The sequence below is a fragment of the Heterodontus francisci genome, chromosome 35, assembly GCF_036365525.1.
Source record: "Heterodontus francisci isolate sHetFra1 chromosome 35, sHetFra1.hap1, whole genome shotgun sequence".
NCBI lineage: Eukaryota > Metazoa > Chordata > Chondrichthyes > Heterodontiformes > Heterodontidae > Heterodontus > Heterodontus francisci.
Window position 1 is genome coordinate 52071084 of NC_090405.1, and position 27357 is coordinate 52098440.

The 27357-nt window shown below is 45.1% G+C and overlaps 1 protein-coding gene across 1 annotated transcript in view; it reads right to left on the reverse strand.

The window, feature by feature from the left end:
• Positions 1–24648, reverse strand: part of vps33b (VPS33B late endosome and lysosome associated) — a 35890-nt gene extending 11242 nt beyond the window's left edge. The window contains exons 1-17 of the mRNA XM_068015581.1: positions 24535–24648; positions 22915–22995; positions 20738–20799; positions 20262–20311; positions 19267–19334; positions 18005–18050; positions 15416–15510; positions 14666–14770; positions 13496–13592; positions 12735–12812; positions 11964–12037; positions 9734–9820; positions 8565–8655; positions 6691–6765; positions 5178–5242; positions 4316–4370; positions 1560–1606 (exon numbers count right to left, since the gene is read on the reverse strand). Coding sequence (XP_067871682.1) covers positions 1560–1606; positions 4316–4370; positions 5178–5242; positions 6691–6765; positions 8565–8655; positions 9734–9820; positions 11964–12037; positions 12735–12812; positions 13496–13592; positions 14666–14770; positions 15416–15510; positions 18005–18050; positions 19267–19334; positions 20262–20311; positions 20738–20799; positions 22915–22995; positions 24535–24624 — 1266 coding nt within the window. The 5' untranslated portion in view covers positions 24625–24648. The remainder of the gene's footprint in view (positions 1–1559; positions 1607–4315; positions 4371–5177; positions 5243–6690; positions 6766–8564; positions 8656–9733; positions 9821–11963; positions 12038–12734; positions 12813–13495; positions 13593–14665; positions 14771–15415; positions 15511–18004; positions 18051–19266; positions 19335–20261; positions 20312–20737; positions 20800–22914; positions 22996–24534) is intronic.
• Between the last annotated feature and the right edge of the window lie 2709 nt (positions 24649–27357).

Here is a 27357-nt window from a genome sequence, read left to right on the forward strand (position 1 = left end):
AAGTGAGAAAGGAGAGAAATGGATGAAGACTAATTCCAAAAGGGGGCATAACTACAGTGAGGGAAAAGTGTATTCTGTACCTGTGAATTACTGAACGTCGCAAATCAAGTCATATCTCTCCTAGGTTTTGCTAAGTATCCATATTTCCTTGTGACTTTAAATGGTGTGCTAAAGGTGATTGTACCCTTTCAATATTCAAATCAGAAATAACTCCAGTATAAAACTGGTATTAAACAGAAAATTTTAATTGAAGACATGGATTTAAAAAAATTTTTTTTTGAAGCTTAACAACCTACCTTCACAACAGAGTCCTTTGTTTTGTCAGCTTTCCCCACACTTCGTGAAAGTGCCAACTCTCTTTGGGACTGCCCAAGTGGCCATTCTTCCACTGTGCAGGTCTTCACAGTGGGTCCTGATCCTGTTTTCATTGGATGTTCATGCAGATGTGAACACATACCCACTCGCTTTCCAGATCGAGTTACTGGACAGCAGTCAGTAGCAGGCCGATTTCCCTGCCCCCTTCCCATCACCCTCCATCTTTCTTAATCCAATGGCACTGGCACTGACACTAATTGTAACAACCCTACTGTTGCCCTGGCTAAGCTTTACTAACTCAATGCAGACCAGGAATTAAACAAGGGGCTTTTTGATCTAAATGGCTTTGCACAATTTTGAGTAGTGTCTTTTCTCACTATGCACTGAGTAAGCCCTCCAAAAACAAATGAGATTTACTGTTCCCATTAACTGATGGTACAAGGACTAGGGGACACAGATTGAAGGTTTTAGGCAAGAGATGCAAGAGGAATGTGAGGAAGAATTTTTTTTTTATGCAGCGGGTGGTAATAACCTGGAAAGAGGCGGTGGAAACAGGAAATTGGATGGGCACTTGAAGGAAATAGACTTGCAAGGCAACGGGGGATCGAGCAGGGGAGCGGGACTGACTATTATGCCGTGGAGAGCCGGCATGGACTTGATGGACCGAATGACCTCCTTCTGTGCCATAAATAACTATGACCATGTGTAAAGGGATGTTTCCCCATCATCACTACTGCAGGAAAGGCAAATGTGCTGCAGACGCAAAGACTCTTTTTTGGACATAAGCAGGCTGAACAACACACTCCTCCTGGCCTCTTCTACCTCCTCCACCTTCCCCAGCCCACCACTCTCCCCACCCCAGACCTCCCCCCCCACCCCCTAATACACGGCTGTTTCTCCCATGCTTTTGATAGGACCATCCCAATCACTGGGGAAGGGCGGATGGCAAAACACAAAGTTGCAAAGTACTACTTCTAAACAGTGTCCTGGATAATTTCTTCCCTCAATCCATAGCACCAAAAAAGGCTGTGTGTAGCGCTCTGTTCTCTAAATCAGAAGGTGTAGGTTCAAGTCCCACTCCAGAGACTTGAACACATAATTCAGGCTGACAGTCCAATGGCAGGACTACTGAGTGCAGGTCCAACACCACCATCTCAATGTTGTCCACAGCCCAAGAACAAAAAAACTCCAAAGGGCTCAGACTTACAATTACTGATATAACAGTGACATCTTTCTTCGCCTACCTGAAGATACTGAGTTTTCAACGAACGATAATCCTTGGAAATCAGGCCTGAGGGGAAATAATAAGAAATACAAACACACAAGATGGTGATCAGACAAAAATGGCAAATGCTGAAAATCTGAAATTAAAGACAAACTATGGCACTACTTCTGTAAAGAGAAAAGATAGGCTAATACTTCAGGAAAAGATCGTTCATTAGAAAAATGATCCATCTCCTTAGAGCAGGGAAGGTTAAGGGGGAGATTTAATAAAGGTGCCCAAAATAATGAAGGGTTTTATTGAATAGGGAGAAACAGTTTCTACTGTGGGACAGGAGAGCTGTCTGTAACCAGAGGACAGCGGTTTTAATAATTGGTAAAAGAACCAGAGGGCAGGTAAGGAAAAATTTATTCACACAGCGAGTTGTTGTGATCTGGAATGTGCTGCCTGAAAGGGCGGTGGAAGCAGATTTAACAGTAACTTTCAAAAAGAAATTGGATAAATATTTGAAGGGAAAGTTTTGCAGGGCTATGGGAAACGAATGGGGAGTGAGACTAATAGGATAGCTCTTTCAATGAGCCAGCCCAGGCAAAATGGGCCAACTGGCCTCTTTCTGCGATGCATTATTCTATGATTTCTTTTCAGATGCTGATACTTCTGTTCTGTGGTTATAGCATTTTCTGTTCGTATTTCTGCATTCAATGATTTCTCATTTGTATTTTAACGTTTTCCTCAATCTTCTTCCCCTCTGTAGGTGTGGTCTCCCTTACTGGGATAGACTTCCACAGGTGGTGGTTGTACCTCGGTTCCTCACTCATGCAGCCATTAGCCATGTGTGACCCACGACAGTAAATGTTGGTGAGCTGCGCAATGGTGAAGGACATCACAGCCAAGCAAGATGTGGTCCACACCAGGTGTCCACACTCGTCCACTTTCTGCTGTGTGGTGACCAGCAGCGGGAGCCCTGCCACTCTTTCCCTTCTGTAACCCAAAGGGCTGCAGGGAATTGCAGCAGTCCACTTGAGAGGGGACCATCAGGTGACTCCAAGTATCAAGTATCTAAGTTTTGCTAAGTTTAGTTATGCTGGGCTAATTTTCTTTGGAAATGAGGGGACTTCAAGGTGACATAACTAGAAGTTTTCAATATTATGGAGGGAATTAATGCAGGAAAATTATTCACAATGTCCAAGGGCCAGTAGATGTCATTGAACCAGACCACTTAGAAAATGAACTTCGAGAGAAAATTGAGGAAGAAAAAAAAAAAGAGGTTGGTGACCTTGTTTAATTTAGTTTAGTGTTGTTATGTACGGCTCCTACAAAAAATGTAGCATAAAACAGTCAAGTAAGGTGGTGTAAAAATGTTCCTGTTTACAGACAGTAGGCATAAATGGGTCATTTTCTGATTGGCAAGATGTAACGAGTGGTGTGCCACAGGGATCTGTGCTGGGGCCTCAACTTTTCACAATTTATATAAATGATTTAGATGAAGGGACCGAAGGTATGGTTGCTAAATTTGCTGACAACACAAAGATAGGTATGAAAGTAACTTGTGAAGAGGACATAAGGGGGCTACAAAGGGATATAGATAAGTTAAGTGAGTGGGCAAAGACCTGGCAAATGGAGTATAATGTGGGAAAGTGGGAAATTGTCCACTTTGGCAGGAAGAATAAAAAAGCATTTTATTTAAATGGTGAGAGATTGCAAAGCTCTGAGATGCAGAGGGATCTGGGTGTCCTAGTGCATGAATCGCAAAAGGTTAGTCTGCAGGTACAGCAAGTAATTAGGAAAGCTAATAGAATGTTATCGTTTATCATGAGGGGAATTAAATACTAAAGTAGGGAGGTTATGCTTCAGCTATACAGGGGCATTGGTGAGACCACATCTGGAATATTGTATACAGTACTGGTCTCATTTAAGGAGGGATGTAAATGCATTGGAGGCAGTGTAGAGAAGGTTTACTAGACTAACACCTGGAATGGGCGGACTGTTTTACGAGGAAAGATTGGACAGGCTAGGCTTGTATCCGCTGGAATTTAGGAGAGTAAGAGGCGACTTGATTGGAACATAAAAGACCCTGAGGGGTCTTGACAGGGTGGATGTGGAAAGGATGTTTCTCCTTGTGGGAGAATCTAGAACTAGGGGTCACTGTTTAAAAATAAGGGGTTGCCCATTTAAGACAGAGATGAGGCAAAATTTTTTCTCTGAGGGTCGTGAGTCTTTGGAATTCTCTTCCTCAAAAGGCGGTGGAAGCAGAGTCTTTGAATATTTTTAAGGCAGAGGTAGATAGATTCTTGATAAGCAAGGGGGTGGAAGGTTATCGGGGGTAGGCGGGAATGTGGAGGAATCAGTTCAGCCATGAACTTATAGAATGGCGGAGCAGGTTCGAAGGGCAGAGTGGCCCACTCCTGCTCCTAACTCGTATGCTAGTATGTTCGTATGACACAAGTTACACATTAGGTTGTTAGGAATAAAACAGGAAGTCATGTAGGACTCTTTCTTACACAGATGGTAAAAGAGCTGTGGGAATGATTACCAGGAGAGGACATGGAAGTGAATAATACAAATGGATTCAAGAAATGATTACACATGGTTTTGTAAAGACAGGGTTGGAAAGTGGGATTGATCTCTCAAAAGGGAAGTGCTTGTTGCACCTAACAGCCTTTTCCTGTTGCTTAAAAAAATCAGAGCTAATAGTTTAATGATAACAGATCTTTAAGGTACAGACTGGCATGGCTGCGACTCAAGGAATCACTCAAAATTTAAAGGCTTTAGACTCACCGTTTTCTGTCAGTGAAAGGAGACACATCAGCCGGAGACTCTCGAGTGGAGAAATCTGAAAGATCAAAATGAGTCAGGAATAAAAGGGATTTGTGCGGGGAAGGTTGACATGCAGGTTTTGCAAAGTAAAATGCCAAGATCAGAAAATTGTCATTCAGCAGCAAAGATTTTTCTTCTCTTTAGCTCCCAACCAAAAACTCATTCACTAAAGTGCCCTCCAGTACCTTGACAAGGTGACAGTAAGTATTCAACTGAGTTTGGGAAAAATCACCACCAGGTTCAGGCTTCTCCCAATGTGTAGACAAAGGCACTTTCAGTAGTGATTGCTGGTTAATCATCAGGAATGGGAACCTAGGCTCATTTTCCTTCTCTCGAGGTCAATTGTGGCAGTGCCTATCACCTGTCCCAGTAACTCAATAGAGTGGAAATCAAATCTGGGACGTTCCTGGCCTGTTTAGCTCATTTACACACTGTTTTTACTAACATACCATTAGGGAATCTGTGATCTTATGTGAGAGTTTGTTAAAGTTTTAGCTCACTCTCCAAGAGTACACTCCATGGAAACAACAATTACAGATAGTCCATTAAATAAGGCTATTATGGCCACCTTACTGCAAGAAATGACCATCACCAGCATGTGTTTGAGAGATTCACATAGTCTTTGTAAATGAAATCACCTGCCCTGTACCCGTTGCTTACTCATTACTGGTGTCTTTTCTCACATCTTTGCACATTATATGCTCACAATTAATAGCACCCAAGCATAATTTCTCATATAAGTTTGCAGACAGGTACCTCAACCTCGATACCTCCTGTATAGGGTAACTGAGCGATCGCAAGCCACATATACCAGTGCACGTACCTGCCTGTTAATGTGCTCCTCAATACAGCTGGTGCTCTCTCTGATCTCAAATCCCTCCAATAGTGCTGTAGAGGAAAAGTCAGTCAGTGAACTGAACACCAACCAAAAGCATACAAAGGAACTTCAGAAAATTGGTAAATGAACGAAAGGCAAGTTGACCTTTGGGACACTCCTTCAAGAAACACTTGCAGGAGGCACAGACATACACCAAAAAAGCCCTTACTGCCGTCTGGTTACCTCCCAAATGTTACCTTTCGAAAAGTGACACTCCTGGCATTGGAAGTTGTTCCTCCTGTGATATATCAATCAGTTTGACATTGGAATTTTAAAAACCTATCAACTTCTAACATAAGGCAATTCCTGTAATTGTCCTAAATGGTGAAATTTGTTTCCTAATCCCAGTTTTGCCTTTTGCGTTAATATCATTACTCACTTCAGCAAGATGACATGTGGCCTCCTTCTCTATCAGATTTTCTATGATTTTGTATAGAAACTAAGATTCATCGCACCGTCTTATAGTCATAGAGTCGTACAGCATAGAAACAGGCCCTTCGGCCCACCGCGTCCATGCCGACCATAATCCCTGTCTATACTAATCCCACCTGCCTGCATTAATTCCATACCCCTCTATGTCTTGCTCATTCAAGTACCTGTCCAGATGCCTCTTAAATGTCGTTACTGTTCCTGCCTCCACCACCTCCTTAGGCAGCTCATTCCAGATACCCACTATTCTTTGTGTGAAAAATTTAGCCCTTTGATCCCCTTTAGACCTCCTCCCTCTCACCTTAAATCTATTCCCTCTAGTTTTAGTCACCCCTACCAGGGGAAACAGACTCTGGCTATCTACCCTATCTATGCCTCTCATAATTTTATATACCTCTATCATGTCCCCTCTCAGCCTCCCTCGCTCCAGGGAAAACAGATCCAGCCTATCCAATCTCTCTTTACAACTCAAGCCCTCCAAACCAGGCAACATCCTTGTGAATCTTTTCTGCACCCTCTCCAGCTTAATCACATCTTTCCTGTAGTGTGGCGACCAGAACTACACACAGTACTCCAAATGCGGCCTAACCAACGTTATGTACAACTGCAACATGACATCCCAACTCTTGTACTCAATGCCTCGGCCGATGAAGGCAAGCATGCCATACACCTTCTTCACCACCCTGTCTACCTGTGTTGCCACTTTCAGGGAACTATGTACTTGCACCCCAAGGTCTCTCTGCTCAACAACACTCCCCATGGCCCTGCCATTCATTGTATATGTCTTCTCAAACTTTGTCTTCCTCAGGCAACTCCAAGTTGCAGAATTCCTCACCTTCCACTTATAATCTTCAGTGTTTTAAATGCTAGCTCGGGGTCCTCTAATCATTACCCCCTCATTCACCTCATTCTCTACTACTCTTTGTCACCCTGTTGGAACTTAACCCTTCACCTAGATGCCTTCATTTACAACAACTGGTCTACAGTGAGTGAGCTCCCCGCCCGCCAGCTGGGACTCTGTGATTCATACCATGCTCAGACTTTAGCAGCTCCTGAAAGTCCTGTTTTGTTTTCTTTTTCATAATTGACTCACACGCTCCAATATCTAAGAGAAAAATAAATGGATAAAGTATTAATCGCTGACGTTCTACAGAATTTCCTTATATCTTGTCTAGAACAGCAGAACCAGAGAACATGGGCTGTGCTTCAATATGGATGGGCAGGGGCTAAACTCAAAACTAATCTGCAAAGACAATATTTCAGTGAGCGAGTGGTCAATCTATGAAACAGTCTCCCTAGGAAGACAGTGGACGTATTTCATATTGATTCACTGGAATGCCAATTCGATGGATTTCTTTCAGGGAATAACCCTCTGGGATCCAGTCTGTGAGTAATTTGAGACCTGTCACCTGGTGAGTGTAACATGCTCAGGAAGGAACAGGTGATTTTGGAATTATGCTTCCCAAAGCTCTCCAGCACTGGGGTTTTCCTCTCCTCATGTCTGGGTGTGTTGTAGGTTAATTAATAGAGATTGATTGCTGTGATTAGACAGCTCCTTTATCATTGTATCATGTGACTACCAGGACAGTAGAAGGTGAACTAGATGGATTTTTATATGCTGAAATATAAGTAGTTTTCCATCAAATGTGTTCAGTGTTTTGGGGACTGAATATGAACAAAAAAAGGGTAAGTTATAAGCAGCTCAAAAATTTATGGCTTACTTGGCCCAGTGTAAATTATTTTAGTGGCTCTTCACTCCCACCCCACCCCAATTTACTTCCAACCTCACTTAAAAGCACTAATGCCAGCAGCTATTCACCCTCTTGGGCATCACAACTCAGCTGACCCTATCCTCACATGTGTACTTTCCAGCAGCAGTCACTGGTCACTGACCTGGAGGAGGGAATCCTGGCTGATCCCTAAATTAGAATAGCTGATCATCCCACTCCAACTGGCATCAGCTAATCCAGCAGAGATCTGGGATCAACCCTGGGATGCTCTAGGCTGTATCACTCAGCAGGAAGACAGCTATAGTTAAACATAGGAATTCCTAGATGAAAACATGCCAAGGTCCATGTGTCCGCCATCCTGGTAGACACGATACAACGATAATGGAGTTATTGCCTAATCACAGCAATCAATCTCTATCAATTAGTCTACAACAGACCCAGAGGCGAGGAAACCACAGATTCAAAGTCGCCTGTTCCTTCCAAGCATGCTATACTTACCATGTCTTAAATTAATAAATTATTTTGATATTTTTAGATTATTTAGTTGAATCTTAATACCCAAGAAACAAGTGACACCAGGTGACATTACTATACTAATATAAAAGCAAAATACTGCGGATGCTGGAAATCTGAAACAAAAACAAGAAATGCTGGAATCACTCAGCAGGTCTGGCAGCATCTGTGGAAAGAGAAGCAGAGTTGATTACTATACTATCTGATTATGGGCTCAACACACTTTAAGGAGCTGTAGTTAAAGAAAGGACTTGTATTTATAGTGTGTTTTATCACGTCTCTTAGACGCCCCCATGTTTCACATAATACTTTGAAATTTGATGACAGTTTCCATGTGGGCAAATGGGTAGCCACTTTGTGCACAGCAAGATCACACAAATAGAAATGTCCAGGAGACTGCTGGAAATCCCTGATCTTTTTTGAACAGTGCCGTCATATCTTGATGAAAGGGCAGATAAGGCTTCAGCTTAACACTTCACCTCTGACAATACAGCACTTCCTCCGTACATTAATGGAGCGTCAGTCCAGATTTTGTGCTCCAGTTCCGAAGAAGATTGAACCCACAACCCTCTGACTCAGATGTTTGAGTGCCACCAATAATTAATCACCTGCGGCACAGTGTTCCTGTATGTAACTCCAGGCTAGCCTCTCAGGTACTTACGAAGACTCAGTAATCGATGCTCCTGCTTCAAGCTCTTTAACTCCTGAGATACAAAGTCCTTCATCTGTTTAATGTCCATCCCTTGTCGTTTCTGTAGGAAACAGTAAGAAGTCACTCAGATCCTGGCCTGTGGTACTTACACATGGAAAAAAATCTCCTTATTCTTTTCCAACTTTCTCACCTCCTCTCCAAAAGATGCTGATTCTTGCTGGAGTAACTCACACCAATAACCATCCACCAGCAACCCTGTGCTCGCTCACCTATATTTTCTCCCAGTCCATTTTAAAATTCTCATCCTTGTTTTTAAATCCCTCCATGTCCTCACTCACCCCCCCCCCCCCAACCCCCATTCTTGTTACCTCCAATTCTAGCCTCTTGCCCAATCCAAACTTATCACCCCATCACCAGTGGCCCTGCCTTCTGCTGCCTAGACCCTAATCTCTGGAATCCCCTCCCTAAACCTCTCCACCACTTTACCTTTGTCTCTTAAGATGCTCCTTAAAACTCACCTCTGTGGCACCCCTGTTCTGATATCTCTAAGACTCAGTGCCAAATCATGTTTGATAACATTCCTGTGAAACACCTTTGGGGAGGGTTTTACCAAGTTTACCAAATATAAATGAAAGTTGTTGTTGTTGGGGTACAGTTCTGTGGTAACTGCCAATCCTCCAGTACCTCAACAAATTGATCCTTCTTCAAGTGTGGACCTGGACACCAAGGGTCAGCAAGTTTGGAACCAAGAGTGGTACCACAGGCCAGTTTTGTCCACACATGACATACCTTCCAGCAAGAGTCGCTGGACAGTGAGGCCTGGCTGACTTTTCACCCTGCCTAACACTCAGTGCTGAATGCTGCCCCAACTGTGATCAGCACAGGCCAAGAATCTAGACTGCAGCCTGCACCACTCAGCATTTTACAGGATGGTGATGTACCAACTGAGCCATCGGGCAAACTTAGCATCCAGATTAATGGATCTGATGGGTAAAAAAATTAGGCACAGCTCCCATATGAAAACATACTTGTGCCAACCCTCTGTGTGGTATCTTAATGAAGGTGTTAACTCGTGTGTTCAGTTAAAATAATTTGGTAGAAACACCACCTACTGTAATTTCTACCCCGATGTGTGATGGTATTACTATGAATGACAGCTCTCCTCCATTAATACTCACGTCATACTGTTTCTGAAGCCTTCTTGCTTTCTGGCTCAAAAACCCAAACACATTGGAGAAGTGCTCATTCCGAATCTCTTTGAAAACCTGTAAAAGCAGCAACGTTTAAACAAAGGATGTACAACTTATGGCTGACAGTTAAAAATGCACGAGTGAGAAAAGGCCATTCAGCTCACTCAGTCATTGAGTCCCAATCTTATTCACCCAAAGGGTTACAGAGTTATTGAATAAGTTATCAAGGAGACAGTTGAAGCAGCAAGTATAAATGAGTTATAGTCATTTACGCCACAGGAGGAGGCCATTCAGCCCATCGAGTCCATGCCGGCTCTCCACGGAGCTATGCTGTCAGTCCCACTCCCCATCTCGATTCCCTTAGCCCTGCAAGTCTATTTCTCTCAGGTGGTCATCCAATTTCCTCGTGAAGTCACTGATCATCTCCGCTTCCACCGCCCTAATTGCAACGAGTTCCAGGTCATTACCACCTGCTGCGTAAAAAAGTTCTTCCTCATATTCCCCCTGCATCTTTTGCCCAAAACCTTCAATCTGTGACCTCTAGTCCTTGTACCATTTGTTAATTGGAACAGTTTTTCCTTGTCTAACTTATCTAAGCCTGTCATAATCTTGTACACTTCTAATAAATCTCCCTTGCTCTAAGGAGAACAAACCCAGCTTTTCCAACCTAACCTTGTAACTAAAATCCCTGGAATCATTCTGGTAAATCTCCTCTGCACCCTCTCAAACACCCTCACATCATTTCTGAAGTGTGAGTACAAGAGACCATTATTATTCTGCAGAAAGATGGGATTGAGAGATAGGGAGGAAAAAATGATTGATAGGATTATCAAAAAGGAATGGTTTCTGGTACCCATAGCCAGTGCCTTCCTCAAACCCACAATCCTTACAATCAGGAATCAACCAGTTCCTTTTTGAATACTTCAGCTCAGCTAGTGATTTACTACTCTAGGCATCAGTGTGTCTCACATGTCAATATAAATCTTCAAAAGCAGCAGATAGGAAAACATTATCACACATGTCCCATTCTTTTATAGTGCAACTTCTGCATAAAATGACCCTGTTTGCACCTTCCCTCCCTCCCCCACCACTACCAAATTCAGCCCCCATGCAATCTCCAGGAAGAGATAAAAATATAAGAGTAAAAACACACCGTCAATTTAGGTCAACAAGACCCTGGGAAATTCCTCTCTGAACCCCATGGGTGATCAAATAAGTTCCAGAATACAAAAGTGACTGGGAGACACATCACCCAATATCTTGCCTACCCTTTATACACAGTGACAACAGCCACAGTTAGGAATATGTCCAGCTCCCTTTTCAACATACACAGCAAATTCACATTTGCTGCACGAGTTGGCAACTTGTTCCAACAGTTAATGACTCTTTGTCAAAAGAAATATCTCCTGACATCTAAACCAGATCTACACTTACGTAAATTATACTCATTTCCCCAATTCTCCTTAATCTTTCAAACTCAAATAACCTTAAAATTTGCAACCTTGCAAGGTGTACACATGCTGGCAGCAGAACTAAAGGTGAGTAAATTATACCATTGGGGTTTGCCTAAAACTCTCCATCTACTTTCACAGCATCAATTCCCTCAACTGGTTTAAATACTGGGTCCTTTATGTGATGAAAGGCTATTTACCTGAAACATTAACTGTTTCTCTCTCCACAGATGCTGCCAGACCTGATGAGTATTGCCAGCATTTTCTGTTTTTACTTCAGACTACCAGCATTTGCAGTATTTTGCTTTTGTCTTAGTCGTTTATTTTTGTTGCATCCATGTTAAAAGCCCATGTGTCTTTGTGGACTGCTTAGGTGCCTACCATGAAGCTCATAGGCCACAAACTGCTGATACAAACAGACCCTGGTGAAGTGATTTAGGATTTGTCCATCAGTGAGGCAACAGTGCTAACATCAACCATTGCCAAACCTCAGAGCCAACAACATTCAATTAGAACAAAACATCTGCAAGAAATAGGTACAAATAGGACAGTTGACCGGCTGTATTTTGCACCTTTCTGCTGCAAATGGTAAAGGAAGAATGAGAAGTTCCAGAGTTTTAAACAGTAAAACTACTAGTTTACTCAGCGATAAAGCAGCCCAGGCTTTGAACAAATGACAGTTTTATTACTGAGTCTGTAGAGGTTGTGTTAGTTTTCATGTAGAATTTGCTGACCATTGAACAGTTTTCTCTCACTCATATACTCACCTTGTCCTGAGAGTTCAGCAACACTTTCACACTTTTATCCGATGACGTTACCTCTGAGCCAAAGTCCACACTCCCTGAAATTTACCAGATTCCACAGTTACTATTCCCAGAGAAGCAGCCCTGTTCTGTGCATCAGTGGACTGTGAAAGTGAGGGACCTTGTCAAGGGTGATGTCTGAATAGTCTACCTTCCTATTCAGTCTGAGGGGCAACAGTCACACACTCCGAAACCAATTACCTTTAGTTGCACTCTCTATTTGTACTCCCGCTCAGTGGACAACTCTGAATTGCGCTATGTTACGGTTCTCTGCTGCTCGACAGTGTTCTAGTACGCTGCCTAAGTGACCATCTTGTGTGCCATGACAGTGAGCGTCAACAGCCTATTCAACCATAGTGGCTCAGTCGTTAGCACTCTCGCCTCTGAGTCAGAACCTCATGGGTTCAAGCCCCCACACAAGACACTTGAGTGCACTATCTGGGCTGATATTCACACTGCAGTACTGGGGGAATGTTGCACTGTCAGAAGTGCTGTCTTTCCGATAAGGCATTAAACCAAGGCCACTGCTCTCTCAGGTGGACGTAAAAGATCCCACAGCACTCACACGAATCTGAGGTGAAGGTCACTGTCTAACCCGCTGCACCGCCCACTCCCTCTCTGCCTGTGATAAATTATGGTCAATTCTGAACTGTAGTGATTCTGAATTTTACCATTCACTGTTAACTCACTGCCATCAATGAAATGTAACAAACAGGAAAGTGGAGATTCACTCACCGCATTTAATTCTGAACACATCATCCACAAGTCCCTCGTACACAACTTGTGAGCACATAGGAGTTACGTAATCCACATCTACAAACAAAGCACACTGGGTTCAAATTCCAAACACAGCAAGGTTATAATGACAGATTTACCACCTTTTACAGGTTGAGCTGCCCCAGGAGTTGTATTCCACTCGTGGCTCAGCAGGTAAAAGCACTGCCTACAGTGGTAAAGAGTCATAGGAATGTTTAGAGTTTGTTGGTTTTAGCCTAGGCAGTAGTACATACACCACAACTGTCCTCAGTGGCCCGGAGGAGTAAAAATCAGCTGCACTCCCTGCTCCTGATTACTACCTAATGACTCATGCTGAGAAGTGCATATGTGTGAAGGTTATGCTCATAAGGTTAGGTTAAAAAAGGTTGGGAAGGAGGCTTGCATGGAGCAGAAACACGGACATAGACCAGTTGGGCCAAATGGGCTGTTTCTGTGCTGTAAGTTGTGTGTGCAGATGCTGGGCGAGTCCCGGATCTGCCTTGCCTCCGATGCCTTCGCACCACAGGCAGATAGTCTTTCTAGGCTTACACCAAAGCAACATCCCCGAATAAGATACCAGAGGACAGCCTGTGGAACCTCATCGCAGCCAGGGTCAGTCGCTTCTATAGCAGTGGGGAGAGACATGGCACATGACAAACTGCCCTGGGAAATCTGACAACAGAAGCTGCAGCTTCATTACTCATTTTTGTGCATTACTGATCTTTGTTACATTACAGCACCTCTGTCAACAAAGAAAACTCGACCAATCTCAGCCTGACGTGATTTCAATTCATTCTCTGAATCCTCCACAATCTCCTTCCACAGTTCGTACGTCATCTAAACCACAGAGAGAGAAATAGAGAGAGGGAGCTTATAATTTGACTCCTGCAAGGGTGACTTAACATCTAAAATGATCAGAACGCAACATTGTCATTTTAACATGTTTGGTAGCAATTTTGTGTTCATCAAAATGGGTGACAATGCTAGGGATCCATTGTCAGTGTCAAGTATTTCCAGGACAGGAACAGCACGGGGTTAGATACAGAGTAAAGCTCCCTCTACACTGTCCCCATCAAACACTCCCAGGACAGGAACAGCACGGGGTTAGATACAGAGTAAAGCTCCCTCTACACTGTCTCATCAAACACTCGCAGGGCAGGTACTGCATGGGTTGGATACAGAGTAAAGCTCCCTCTACACTGTGTCTCATCAAACACTCCCAGGACAGGTACAGCACGGGGTTAGATACAGAGTAAAGCTCCCTCTATTTCACCATACCAAGCCTCAGCCTAAAGTTCAGAACAATATCCCCACCAGTGTGGCATTTGGTCCCATTTTCCACTGAAGCCGCCCTGAGGCCTCTGAGACTGGGTATTATGGACCCATGCACACTAGAATCTAGACAGAGAAAAATCCTTATGACCAACGCAGTGGAAAAGTTTCCTCCTAGAGTCTGGGCTGGATATGAAGCCAAGGTCTCAAAGGTGTTTAACACAGTCAATTTAACTCAGTGGTGGTCCTCTCACCTCGCAGTCAGAAGACTATGGATTCAAAGCCTCCGCTGGAATTAAGAACATTATCTAGATTCAGTCCTAGTTCAATTCTAATGCCCTACCCGACTGTACATGTGTGCTGGGATTGGGTGATATGGTGGGTTAAATAGTGACCTTTCACCTCTAGGACCTGGATTTGAAAGAAGCGCTGTCTGATGGCTGTAATAATCCAACACTGAACAAGTCTCAATGCAGTACACTAACACAAATGACCAGGATTCACAAGGTGGATGGGTTTGTGTAACTCTAGCCACCTACCTTTCTATATCCTTTGTTCATTAGTAAACTAATGGTTCTACAGAAGTAATCAGATGAATAGTCTGGTTAATAATTCATTCTCATTTCATGTTCCATTACCTTTGCACATCTGCCAATCCCGTAAGTCTTTATGAAAGGTCCAAACAGGGAGTGTAATACGTGCAAAGCCTTTGCCACTGTGGAGATCCACCGATGATCACCCTCCTGAGGGACAAACACAGTGAAACACAAGGTACTGAATTCCCATCACAATAACCATGTTAAAATGTGTCCTTAGGATATGGCATTTAATGCCCATCCCTTGCTGCTCTGAGAATGTGGTGGGCCTATTTTGAGCCATTATATTTTATAAATAGCATCTTGCTAGGCCACTTCAGAGAGCATGGGGGGCAGGGTGGGGGGGTACATGAGAATAAGGAGAAGGTTATGCTGATAAGGTGAGATGAAGTAGGGTGGGAGGAGCATGTGGAGCATAAACATCAGCCGTGTGTCCTGTTTCAGTGCTATGTAATTACCAGCCTATGTGATTCAATACACACAGTGCAGTAATTTTACCAACTGACCCACACACTTCCGTACATCGAGGCAGATAGAAGAAAACCGTTTTGAGACCTTGTTTCCTCCTTTAAAATGATCTTGACAACCTTCCTCTTTTGTCCAAACTTTTGGTCATCTGCCAGAATATCTCCTTATGTGGCTCGGAGTCAGATTTTGTTTGATAACGCTCCTGTGAAGCGCTTTAGGATGGTTTGCTACATTAAAGGCGCTACACAAATGCAAGTTGTTGTTGTTGAGATGGATTTGCTGGAAAGACCCTGGAGGGCTGTCAGCACAAAACCCGGCACTTACCAAAAAATAGTCACGGAAAAACTCGGGCAGCTCCATGCTGATGAGGTCATCATCCAAGGGCAGCAGGTAAAAGGCCCACTCATCGAAGGTTACATCTGAAATCAGCCAACATGAAGTGTAAACCAATTAAAAGATAATATAAAACAATTTAATAATTTGTTTCCCATTTGCTCCCTTTTCCTGGTACTTAGCCCCTAACCCAGATCTTTCCTAGTCTTTCAATCTTGACTGGTCCATTTCCTGTCATGTTGCAAATGAGGATTAAGGCCATGTGCAGTCTTCAGTTGAAGCAGGGCTAGGGGGACAGTCGATAATCAGACCAGGGCCTCAAGGTGCAATTCCATCCCCATTTTCAAATCACACATTCAGTCCTTATTTTATTCTTTTTCATATTTATAATGGAATCTGCCCATGTAAACTTGTCACTCTGCACCTGCACGCCAGAGGTGGCGCAGCATTATAAATGTGGATGTAGAAAACGTCGACAGGAAGATTCTATACAGTATGTGCATTAAGTATCAGCCTTGGCTCACCCTCACCCGAGTCAAAAGGTCATGGGTTCAACCCCACTCCAGATATTTGAACACAAAATCTAGGCTGACACGCCAGTGCAGTATCGAGGGAGCGCTGCACTGTTAGAGGTGCTGTCTTTTGGATGAAATGTTAAACTAAGGCCCCTTCCGCCCTCTCAGGTGGACGTAAAAGATCCCATGGCACCAAATGAAAAGCTGGGGAATTCTCTCCAGTGTTCTGGCTAAATTTTACAGCCCAACCAACATCACCAAAACAGATTACCTGGTCATTCATCTCTTTGCTGTCTATGGGATATTGTTGTGTGCACATTAACTTCTGTGTTTGCTTACACTACAACAGTGGCTACACTTCAAAAGCTCTTTGTGGTATTACCTCAGTGAGACTGTTAACATGAAAAATATAAGATATGAACCCCCAGACCAATTTAAAGAATTGCATTAGAAGATTCCACATTTTAAGACTTTTATTGTAACAACTAAACTAAAAGAAATCCCCATTAACTGAACAGTACTTTGTAAGTAGCTGATACCTACAAATTTACAAAGGTATTTTCTTTACTTATTAAAATACTTGAAAACCTCACAACACTTATACGTTACACAGACGTATGGAGAAATCTTTGCGGTTAACAGTCCCAAACTCCTCTCAGTTGCAATGGGTTGGATCTCCCAGACCTTTTCAAAGCCAATGTCCGAGCACTTCCGACCTGGACGTCCGTGAATAAGGCGATTCCTAGTGATCCTGTTGGGCTTTTGCTTCTTTGCAAACTTCAACTTTCAAAACAGGTTCAAGTCTTCGCAGCCTTTCACTGGATCAGGCTTCCAAGAGTAGGTGTTCCCAATCTCTCTCTCTCTCTCGAGGCTGGCACCACGGGTTGTCTTCATTTCTTACTGCCTGCTTTGAGGCCACCACCACTGGTTTCCTTTCTTACAGCCTCCTCTGAGGTTGCTACTGCTGGTCTTCAGTACAGCCCATCTGCCTTCAGAAAGTCTGTTAAATTTATCTGGAATCAAAAGTCAATAGTTCATTGTCCTTTTCCAATACGCAAAATGCGGAAGTCTGGTTTCAGCCAAGCCACCTGGGTCTTGCATTATTCCCAGGTGTTAACAGCTGCCTGGTGTATTTGCTTCCTCAGATTCACTGACCCCTTGTTTACAACCTGAAAGTCTGGGAGAGTGAAACCCATTGTTCTTCAGGTGTTCCCCCTACAGTCTGTTTTTCCAAAAAAGTCTTTGGTCTGTCTTCTCTGTTGTCCTGGTAACCAAGATTTCTGTTGTGTCCTTAAGTAGAGTGGAGGTGAGGTCACCTGACTTCTCTGACTCATCTTAAACTTTTAAAAATCTTAGTTTTTAAAACATAATCAGATTACAAAGTCCAGCATTCATTACACTTTAGGATGTCCTGAGGACAGGAAAGGAGCTATGTAAATGCAAGTTCTTCCCTTCCTCTCTACTTTTCCATGCTGAGAAAATGCACCCATTTCCAAAGGCCATTTTAGTAACCGAGTGAATGAAAGACAAAGGCTACCCAAATGCCCCTCCTGAAGCTGTCTTTTCTATAGGAAATAGAGACTTGCATTTGCACAGCATCTCATCACAGAACTCAGAAAGATCGTAAATATTGCACACATGAATGCATTTCTAAGCCCAGAGGCAAGCAGGCAGACATTCTGCACACAGCAGAAACCCGCAATTATCAAGGAGATGATTGACTATATTTTTTCTTCATCGTGTTTTTTTGGTGGTTTTGATCAATGGTGAAATGCTGGTCAGGGCACCGGAGAAATTCCTTGCTCTTCTTCCAACAGCGTTATAGGGATCCAACAACCTGAAACACAGGAATGGCGAACTAGGTCTCGGTTTAATGCCCCCCCGCCCCCGAGAAAGACAACACCTCTGGCAGGCAGGTCTCCCTCATTACTGCACTGTGTCAGCCTAGTACTCAAATTGGGCACAATACTTGAACCCACAAACTTCCTTCCCTGTGCTGCCCACTGAGCCAGGAAAATACAGATCACAATTTTGCAAAAACAAAGGAGGATGAAAGCGTGCTTACCTCCGAAGATCCCCTCCTGCTCCAACACAGTCTCACACATAAAGAACTGAAAAACAAGACAGGTTACATAGCGGATCCCCTTCACCACATTACCACACTCACAGCCATGACAATTCACTACTACCAGACGCATACCCTGGGCACTGCTACTGTATCAGATTACTGTCAGATGCATTTTTAAAATTTCATTCTCGGGATGTGGGCGTCACTGGCAATTTGTTGCCCATCCCTTAGCTGCTGATGAGCTTTCTTAAACCGCTGCAGTCAGTGCAGCTTTCAGTCCTATTGGGTTGGGAATTCCAGGATTTTGGAATAGTGTATGACTTAGAGAGGGACTTGGAAGTGATGCACCTACTGCCCTTGTCCTTCAAGGCTGGTGGAAGCCATGGGTTTGGGAGGTGCTGTCGAAGAAGCCTTGGTGAGTTGCTGCAAAGTTACAATAACTTTATTACTTTGGGCACACACCAGGAGCTGTTAGCTGTCCACAGCAAACACAGAGTTCGCAGCCGCACATAGAAATACAAACAGCTTGACCCAAACCACCTTCTACTGGAGACAGCAATGATCCACTATGTGTGTGTCTTGTGAAAATGCCATTGGTTTCACTAGCTGTGTTTTTGACTAGCAAAATGAGAAATAAAACGAGGGTGGAGGAGCAGTACCAGGAAGCTAGGCTAGTGTCACTCACTGGAAACTGGAGCATCAACTCACAGCCAAAAGCAGCAATCTGAAATCTGCAAGTACAAAAACCCCAAGTGAGCAAGCATCTGGTTGGGTTTCTCCTCATACTCTTCAAAATTTGATTTTTTTGATTTAGAGATACAGCACTGAAACAGGCCCTTCGGCCCACCGAGTCTGTGCCGACCATTAACCACCCATTTATACTAATCCTACACTAATCCCATATTCCTACCACATCCTCACCTGTCCCTCTGTTCCCCTACCACCTACAAGTACTGGGGGCAATTTATAATGGCCAATTTATCTATCAACCTGCAAGTCTTTTGGCTGTGGGAGGAAACCGGAGCACCCGGAGGAAACCCACGCAGACACAGGGAGAACTTGCAAACTCCACACAGGCAGTACCTGGAATTGAACCCGGGTCGCTGGAGCTGTGAGGCTGAAGTTGGCCAGTCAACACCAAAATTTAACCTGCCAGCTCCCTGGTCTGTACGTTTATGTTTCTCTATCACACCTTGCTCTGCTGTGACCCTCGTTAACCCAAGACAGCTGAGGACTTTGGCTCCGTCCTGTCTGTTCACCTTTTGAGGAGTGAATATGATCTTGTATTTGCGCAGCCTGGCACCAGCTTTATCTGCGTTGACGATTTCTGGAAAGAGAAAGAATCACATGCTATCGGTAACACTAATACTGCGTTTATAAGTACAGGGGCAAGCAATGTCCCCATCAACAATTTAAAAATTGAAGCAAAAGACACTCATCGTCCAATTCGATTATTCTGTTGTATATGCCATTAATGGTAGTCACAAGGTGTGTCATCAATCATATGAGCAAATTTACCTTCTAAAACATTAAACTAACACCCTGTCTGGACGCTCAGGAAGATGTTAAAAAAAATCCCATGGCACTAATCAAAGAGGGAAGTTCGCCTAGATATGCTGGCTAGTATTTATACCTCACCCTCCACCGAAAAATGGGTTATCTGTTCATTACCTCATTGCTGTTTGTAGGACCTTGCTGTGGGAAAATTGGCTAACAACGTTTCAAAAGCAATTCACTGTGAAGCACTTTGTGATGTAACAAAATTGTGAAAGGCACGATGGAAATACAAGATTGCTCCTTCTTGCAGCTGGGCTATGAAGATATTATGTATAATTCTGGATACCTGTATGCTTTTTTATTGTAATTAACCATGGGAATCCTTTCGCAAAAGCTGACACATTGGATAACAGCACATTTGGGAAAAGAGGTAACCTTGTAGGACATATGAATACTGTTCAGTGGATGTGGAAGCTTGTTGCTGCAACACTTTGGTAAACTAACATGCTGCTCCACCTTGTGGTAAGTTGTGGATTTGAAGCTCTGAATCGCTTCCAAGTTAGCTCCCAAACTCAAGTGACTCCACAGAAGCTACCAACTGCTTTTCTGCAAATTGGGAAAGAAAACTGTGGGAAGTAATCAATCTAAAACACTATTTTATTTGCTAGTAGCTAGTCCACAAGTCTGGGCTCAAGATTAGTGCATGGTACAAAATCAAATACACAGACAATTTAAGGCAGCGTGTGAGCTCCCATACCTGCAATATGCTTCACACTGGCAATCCGAGGTCGGACCAGGAAACACAATCTGTGAAAGAAAACAGATAATGATACATCAAGCAAACATTCAGGATTCAGGAATCACCAACATAATGAACAGAAGTTCAACCTCACTGTCAACCCACATTATACCACCAGCACTCCCCCACAGACACCATCCCACACGCGCTGACCCTCTCCTCCTCAAAAGACAGTGGAATTAGAGTCTTTAAATATCTTTAAGACAGAGGTAGATAGATTCTTGATAAGCAAGGGGGTGAAGGGTTATCGGGGGCAGGCGGGAATATGGAGTCGAGGTTTCAATCAGATCAGCCATGATTTTATTGAATAGCAGAGCAGACTCAAGGGGCCAAGTGGCCTACTCCTGCTCCTAATTCCAATGTTCGAATCCCGGTAATCGCCCACAGACACGCGCGCTGGCCCTCTCCTCCCGGGCGCATTGGGTAATACTCACTGGTCGCTTACTCCCTGAACCATTTTATTTTCCAACTTGAACAACTTCTCCACATCATGTTGCTGCAAAGCAAACAGAAAAATGGTAACCGACCATCTCTAGATCATTTATTCAGAGTCATTATGGCACAGGAGGCCGCCATTCGGTCCACAGAGCCCATGCTGGCTCTCTGTAGAGGAAACCAGTCAGTCCCATTCCCCCGTTCTATCCCCGTAGCCCTGGAAGTTTATTTCCCTTCAAGTTCCCCATCCAATTTTGTTTTGAAATCATTCATCGTCTCTGCTTCCACCATCCTCATAGGCAGCGAGTTCCAGGTCATTACCACTCACTGTGTAAAAAAAGTTCTCTTCACATCCCCCACTGCATCTTTTTCCCAAAACTTTCAATCTATATCCCTTGGTCCTTTTACCATCAGCTAACAGGAGCAGATTTTCTTTGTTTACCTCTTTTAAACTTGTCATAATCTTGTACACCTCCATTAAATCTCCCTCAATCTCCTTTGCTCCAAGGAGAGCAACCCCAGCTTCTTCAACCTAACCTTGTAACTAATATCTCTCATCCATGGAACCACCCTGGTAAATCTTCTCTGCACCCTCGCACGGCCCCTCACATCCTTCCTAAAGTGTGGTGACCAAAACTGGATACAAAACTCCAGTTGTGGCCTAACCAGAGCTTTATATAAGTTCAGCATAACCTCCCTGCTTTTGTATTCTATGTCTATTTATGAAGCTCACAATCCCTTATGCTTTGCTAACCACTCTCTCAACAGGGGGTGAAAGGTTATTGGGGGTAGGCAGGAATGTGGACTTGAGGTTATAATCTGATCAGCCATGATCTTATTGAATGGTGGAGAAGGCTCGAGGGGCCGAGTGACCTACTCCTGCTCCTAATTCGTATATTCATATGTCCTGCCACCTTCAAAGATCGCTACACATGCACCCCCAGGTCCCTCTGTTCCTGCACATTCTTTAGAACTGCACTATTAAGTCTATATTGCCTCTCCCTATTCCTTCTGCCAAAATGCATCACCTCACATTTCTCTGTATTAAATTCTATCTGTCACTTATCTGTCCATTCTGCGAGTCTATCTATGTCCTGTTGCAGTCGTTTGGTATCATCCTCACTGTCTGCCGCACCTCCAAGTTTGGTATCAGTATCATCAGCAAATTTTGAAATGTTATTCTATATTCCAATATCTATTTATGAATATCAAAAAAGCAGTGGTCCCAGCACTGACCCTTGGGGAACACAACTGTCTACCATCCTCTGAAAAGCATCCACTTTTTTATTTTTATTTATTCATTCATGGGATGTGGGGGTCGCTGGCTAGGCCAGCATTTATTGCCCATCCCTAATTGCCCTGACTGAGTGGCTTGCTAGGCCATTTCAGAGGGCATGTAAAAGTCAACCACATTGCTGTGGGTCTGGAGTCACATGTAGGCCAGACCAGGGTAAGGACAGCAGATTTCCTTCCCTAAAGGACATTAGCAAACCAGATGGGTTTTTACAACAATCGACAATGGTTTCATGGCCATCATTAGACTAGCTTTTTTTTTTAAATTCCAGATTTATTAATTGAATTCAAATTCCACCTTCTGCTGTGGTGGGATTTGAACCCATGTCCCCAGAGCAATACCCTGGGTCTCTGGGTTACTAGTCCAGTGATAATACCACTACGCCACTGCCTCCCCCTCTCAGCCATGGGTTGAACAGAACCCCAAGGTTCAAACTGAGCGAGGAACCAATATTCAATTGCAAGGAAGTTCCGGCCCATTCATGTCTTAATAACCATCAGGCAGCCTGCCAGCAGGAGGATGGTTCTGAGATTGAGAAATATAATGGAGAGGTGGAGCTGAGCCTGTAACTACGGATATCAAACAGGATTCAACTAAAAATTGATTCTTGGGCAATTCAGAGAGGTGACAGTGCAGGAGCTATAGGAATAGCCACTGCTGGAGATCTGTTGACTGCACTGAGACAGACAAGAATGGGCAGTCCCACCAAGGTGAAGCACAGAGGTGACAGCGGAAAAAGATGGTGCGATCGACTGTGCTGAATGTTATACAGGGATGAAAGCGGAGAATGATGACATGGTCTTGGTGACAAAGGAATGTTGGTGCTGATGTAAGGATAGGTTCAGAGAGGGTTCACACTCAGTGGTCAAAGTGTTAACCTACCTTCAGGATGGAAACATTTGCAATGCGGTCCAGAGGGCTCATCAGATCTGCTTCGATAAACAAATCCTTCTTGCCTGGTAACTGAAAACAAGCAGATTGCATTAGAAAGGAGAGGGAATGGAAAAAAGGAACTAGCACAGCTCACTGTGTACTGAGCATGCTCATGTTCAAAATTACAGCCATGAGTACAGATAAGCATGCTATCCCGGTGTGAGTCGCTCGATTCGTCTGGCCCCCGGTCAGTCTTCTGGCCCCCTGGTCAGAGCGGGTCAGTCTCCCGGCCCCCGGGTCAGTGTGGGTCAGTCTCCCGGCCCCCGGGTCAGTCTCCCGGCCCCCGGGTCAGTGTGGGTCAGTCTCCCGGCCCCTGGTTAGGGAGGGTCAGTCTCCTGGCCCGGGTCAGTCTCCCGGACCCCCGGTTAATGAGGGTCAGTCTCCCAGACCCCCGGTCAGTGAGGGTCAGTCTCCCAGACCCCCGGTCAGTGAGGGTCAGTCTCCCTGCCCCCGGGTCAGTGTGGGTCAGTCTCCCGGACCCCCGGTCAGTGAGGGTCAGTCTCCTGGCCCCCGGGTCAGTGTGGGTCAGTCTCCCGGACCCCCGGTCAGTGAGGGTGTCTCCTGGTCCCCGAGTGAGGGTCAGTCTCCCGGACCCCTGGTCAATGAGGGTCAGTCTCCCGGCCCCCGGGTCAGTGAGGGTCAGTCTCCCGGACCCCCGGGTCAGTGAAGGTCAGTCTCCCGGACCCCCGGTCAGTGAGGGTGTCTCCTGGCCCCCGAGTGAGGGTCAGTCTCCCGGACCCCGGTCAGTGAGGGTGTCTCCTGGCCCCCGAGTGAGGGTCAGTCTCCCGGACCCCTGGTCAGTGGTCAGTCTCCCGGCCCCCGGGTCAGTCTCCCGGACCCCCCCAGTCAGTGAGTCAGTCTCCTGGCCCCCGGGTCAGTGAGGGTCAGTCTCCCGGCCCCCGGGTCAGTGAAGGTCAGTCTCCCGGCCCCCGGGTCAGTGAAGGTCAGTCTCCCGGCCCCCGGGTCAGTGAAGGTCAGTCTCCCGGACCCCCGGTCAGTGAGGGTGTCTCCTGGCCCCCGAGTGAGGGTCAGTCTCCCGGCCCCCGGGTCAGTCTCCCGGACCCCCCCAGTCAGTGAGTCAGTCTCCCGGCCCCCGGGTCACTGAGGGTCAGTCTCCCGGCCCCCGGGTCACTGAGGGTCAGTCTCCCGGCCCCCGGGTCACTGAGGGTCAGTCTCCCGGCCCCCGGGTCACTGAAGGTCAGTCTCCCGGCCCCCGGGTCACTGAAGGTCAGTCTCCCGGCCCCCGGGTCAGTGAAGGTCAGTCTCCCGGCCCCCGGGTCAGTGAGGGTCAGTCTCCCGGCCCCCGGGTCAGTGAGGGTCAGTCTCCCGGACCCCGGGTCAGTGAAGGTCAGTCTCCCGGACCCCCGGGTCAGTGAGGGTCAGTCTCCCGGCCCCCGGGTCAGTGAAGGTCAGTCTCCCGGACCCCGGGTCAGTGAGGGTGTCTCCTGGCCCCCGAGTGAGGGTCAGTCTCCCGGACCCCTGGTCAGTGGTCAGTCTCCCGGCCCCCCGGTCAGTCTCCCAGACCCCCGGGTCAGTCTCTCTGGCCCAGTGAGGGTCAGTGTCGCTCACCTGCTCCAGTAAGTAGATGAGCTGATCCCGGGCGAGCCGCTTCAAGATGTCGAAGTCCGGCGGCTCCGGAGCGTCCCAACGACCTGCCATCTTCTCCCAGAGAACTGTTTCCGGGGTCACCACCGCCACTTCCGGTGGAGTCTCTTAGCAACAGGAGTAGAGGCTTCCCCTGGAGCTAGGCCTCTCAGTGCGGGCGATGGCGCTTTTCTAATTCATCATTATTCACAGCCCGCTCGGGGGAGTTTATTCTGCTTCTGTTTACAACTCTGGCCATTCTCCTTGTGTGGGGAAGAAACTGGGACATCTTCTGAACTCAACCCTCTCCTCAGCTCTGGCTACAGCCAGATACTTTGCAGTAGCACTCACTAGATAGTGATCAGAGCAGAGCCTGGCTCATGGTGTTTTGTATTAGTCTTCTCTAACTCACTGTCACTGAGGCCATTTTACCGCTCCCCTTATCATTACCCCAACTGCGACCACAACACAGCCCAGGAACATCAGGTCACCATTGCTGTGTTACACAGTGAGCCAACAGGAGAGGTGTGCCTCACTCATAAACAAAAACACAGCTCCATTTACTTTACTTTTCCATTCTGAGTCAATTTTTCAGCATAATTCCTTTTCCTAACATTTTCTCAATGTTGACGACACCGGGTCAGCCCTGGAAGCATGTTAAAGCTGACATTAGATATTGATGTGCCCAGGTACCAACTTACAGGGTTATCGTTCATCAAGTTTGTCCTCACACAGAGGTTTCACAGTAATGGGTGTTGAAAATGTCTAAGTCTAAAAGCATGGGTCAAACATTTGAGGATCAAGGTTGACATGTCTAAGAAAGCAATTTTCTTTTTCTCCCATTTGAAGGGATGGCAGTTGAGGTACTATGGTTGACCGGAGCTAGGTTTGCTGCTCCTGATCGCTGGAATGTGCGGTCACTGTAGGAGGAAAGGTCTGATCTTAGCAGTGTTGTCTCCTCAAAAAAATGCCTCCTGACAATTTAGACTAACAGATGGAAAATGATCACCCCAGTGACAAACAGGAGAATTGTTTCAATCTGCGGAACTCGAGTCACCACCGGGAAACAAGAATGATTGGTAAAAAAGGAAAGAATGGATTCTTTGTAGTTAGGGACAAAAATACACAAACTGATTTACTTTTCAACCATCTTCCCTGGGAAGAGGTAAGCAATGTCCTTTTAGTTTCAAGATGCCATATCTGCATATGGAAATTCTGTGCGGGATTTGGCGTGAGCCAGGCAGATATTCTAAAGTATGATTGACCAGCTAGACTAGCTCTTTAATTCCACCCAGTGAACCTGTCAATGGCCACTGGGATTCTCCTCACTCAGCTCCACATACTCCCACAATCCCATGCCTGTTTGGGTGATTCTGCTTGGAAAGGCATCAGGAGGCTTACCAGTGATCTGTGCTGGTTAGCTGGGCAGTTTTAGCCCACAGAGGTACTTCACTGATGAGGCTGAGGATCCCTCAGCCTTAGGTCTTTAAACGGGTGCGTAAGCTCTCTTCATTTAGGTGAGTGGACTGTTTCTATACACAATAAATACACTCTCTTATCTGGCAAACAGAAATTCTTCTTGTGTGGATTCCTTGACAATTTAGTGTGAATACTCAATCACGGAGCTGGGTTTCCACGTGTTGGGCAAAACAAATTTATAAAGAAACTCCCTCCCAAATAAAATGTACCTGCTATCAAGAGCTTTGAGGATGAAAAATAGAAGATTTTATAGACCCATTACTTCTAATACATCCTTTAGAATCAAATTGCACAGATGAACAAAAAGTAAAGTACATTGTCATGCTAGGCCCCCACCTGCCAAGAATGAAACACATTAATTTTGTCATGAACATTGATTTTAAACTGTTACTGGAGTGAGGGGAGGACTTGCTGAACAGATCGGCCGTGGCTGGAAGGGGCGTTTGCATATTGGCAGACGGTGCTTGGAAGGACAAAGCAGCCATTTCCTGACATTCAACCCACAATGGACTTTTGATCACCAGATGTTGAAGGTGGGGGAGCTCCCATTCCAGGTTGACTACTAGGATGGCCGAATACACAAATGGACATGGTCAAACCAGCTAGTCACATGACTAACCTGCTGGGTAATCTGAGTTTTTTGACTTTGTACGAACAGTTTGGGCAGAGTGCCTGTTTGCTCCTGGACTGGGAAGATCTCTCTCCTGTCTGCTCCCATCTCTTTCTCACAAGCCTCTAAATCCATTGAAACCACATGAACCCCAAGAGAGAAAAGTCTCCTATAGTGAACAAGGTTTAACAAGAATATTGGGCCCCAACGAAAAGCAAAATCTATCTACAATCATGGACTCTACAGTGAGCTCGAGGAACCATAACAACTCTTCAGATATTGCCTCAAACTTTTCCAGTTTATTTTTCTTCTGCTCTTTTCTGTCTCTATTTGCATGTGTGTATTGCGTATGCATGCTAGCGTGGGTGTGTCATTTATCCGTAGACATCAACCAAATTAGAGTTTAAGTTTAATAAATTTCAACTTTTCTTCTTTAAACCTAAGAAAGCCTGTTTGTGCTGGTGTCTTTGCCTTATAATTGGAAAGTGGTGAACAAGGATTCACCAAGGGGGAGCTAAAAACACGGTGTGTTTAAAAATTAAACCCTGTTACAGTAAGACCAGGTGAAGGCTGAAAGGGACCCCTAGACCTCTTTCTCACCTGGTCATAACAACATGATACAAAAATGTTAGTCCAACAAAATAATAAACCCTTGTTTTAAAGAGAATAAAACAGAGAGGAATTCACAGCAACAAAGAAAAACATCAGGAAGCCAATCC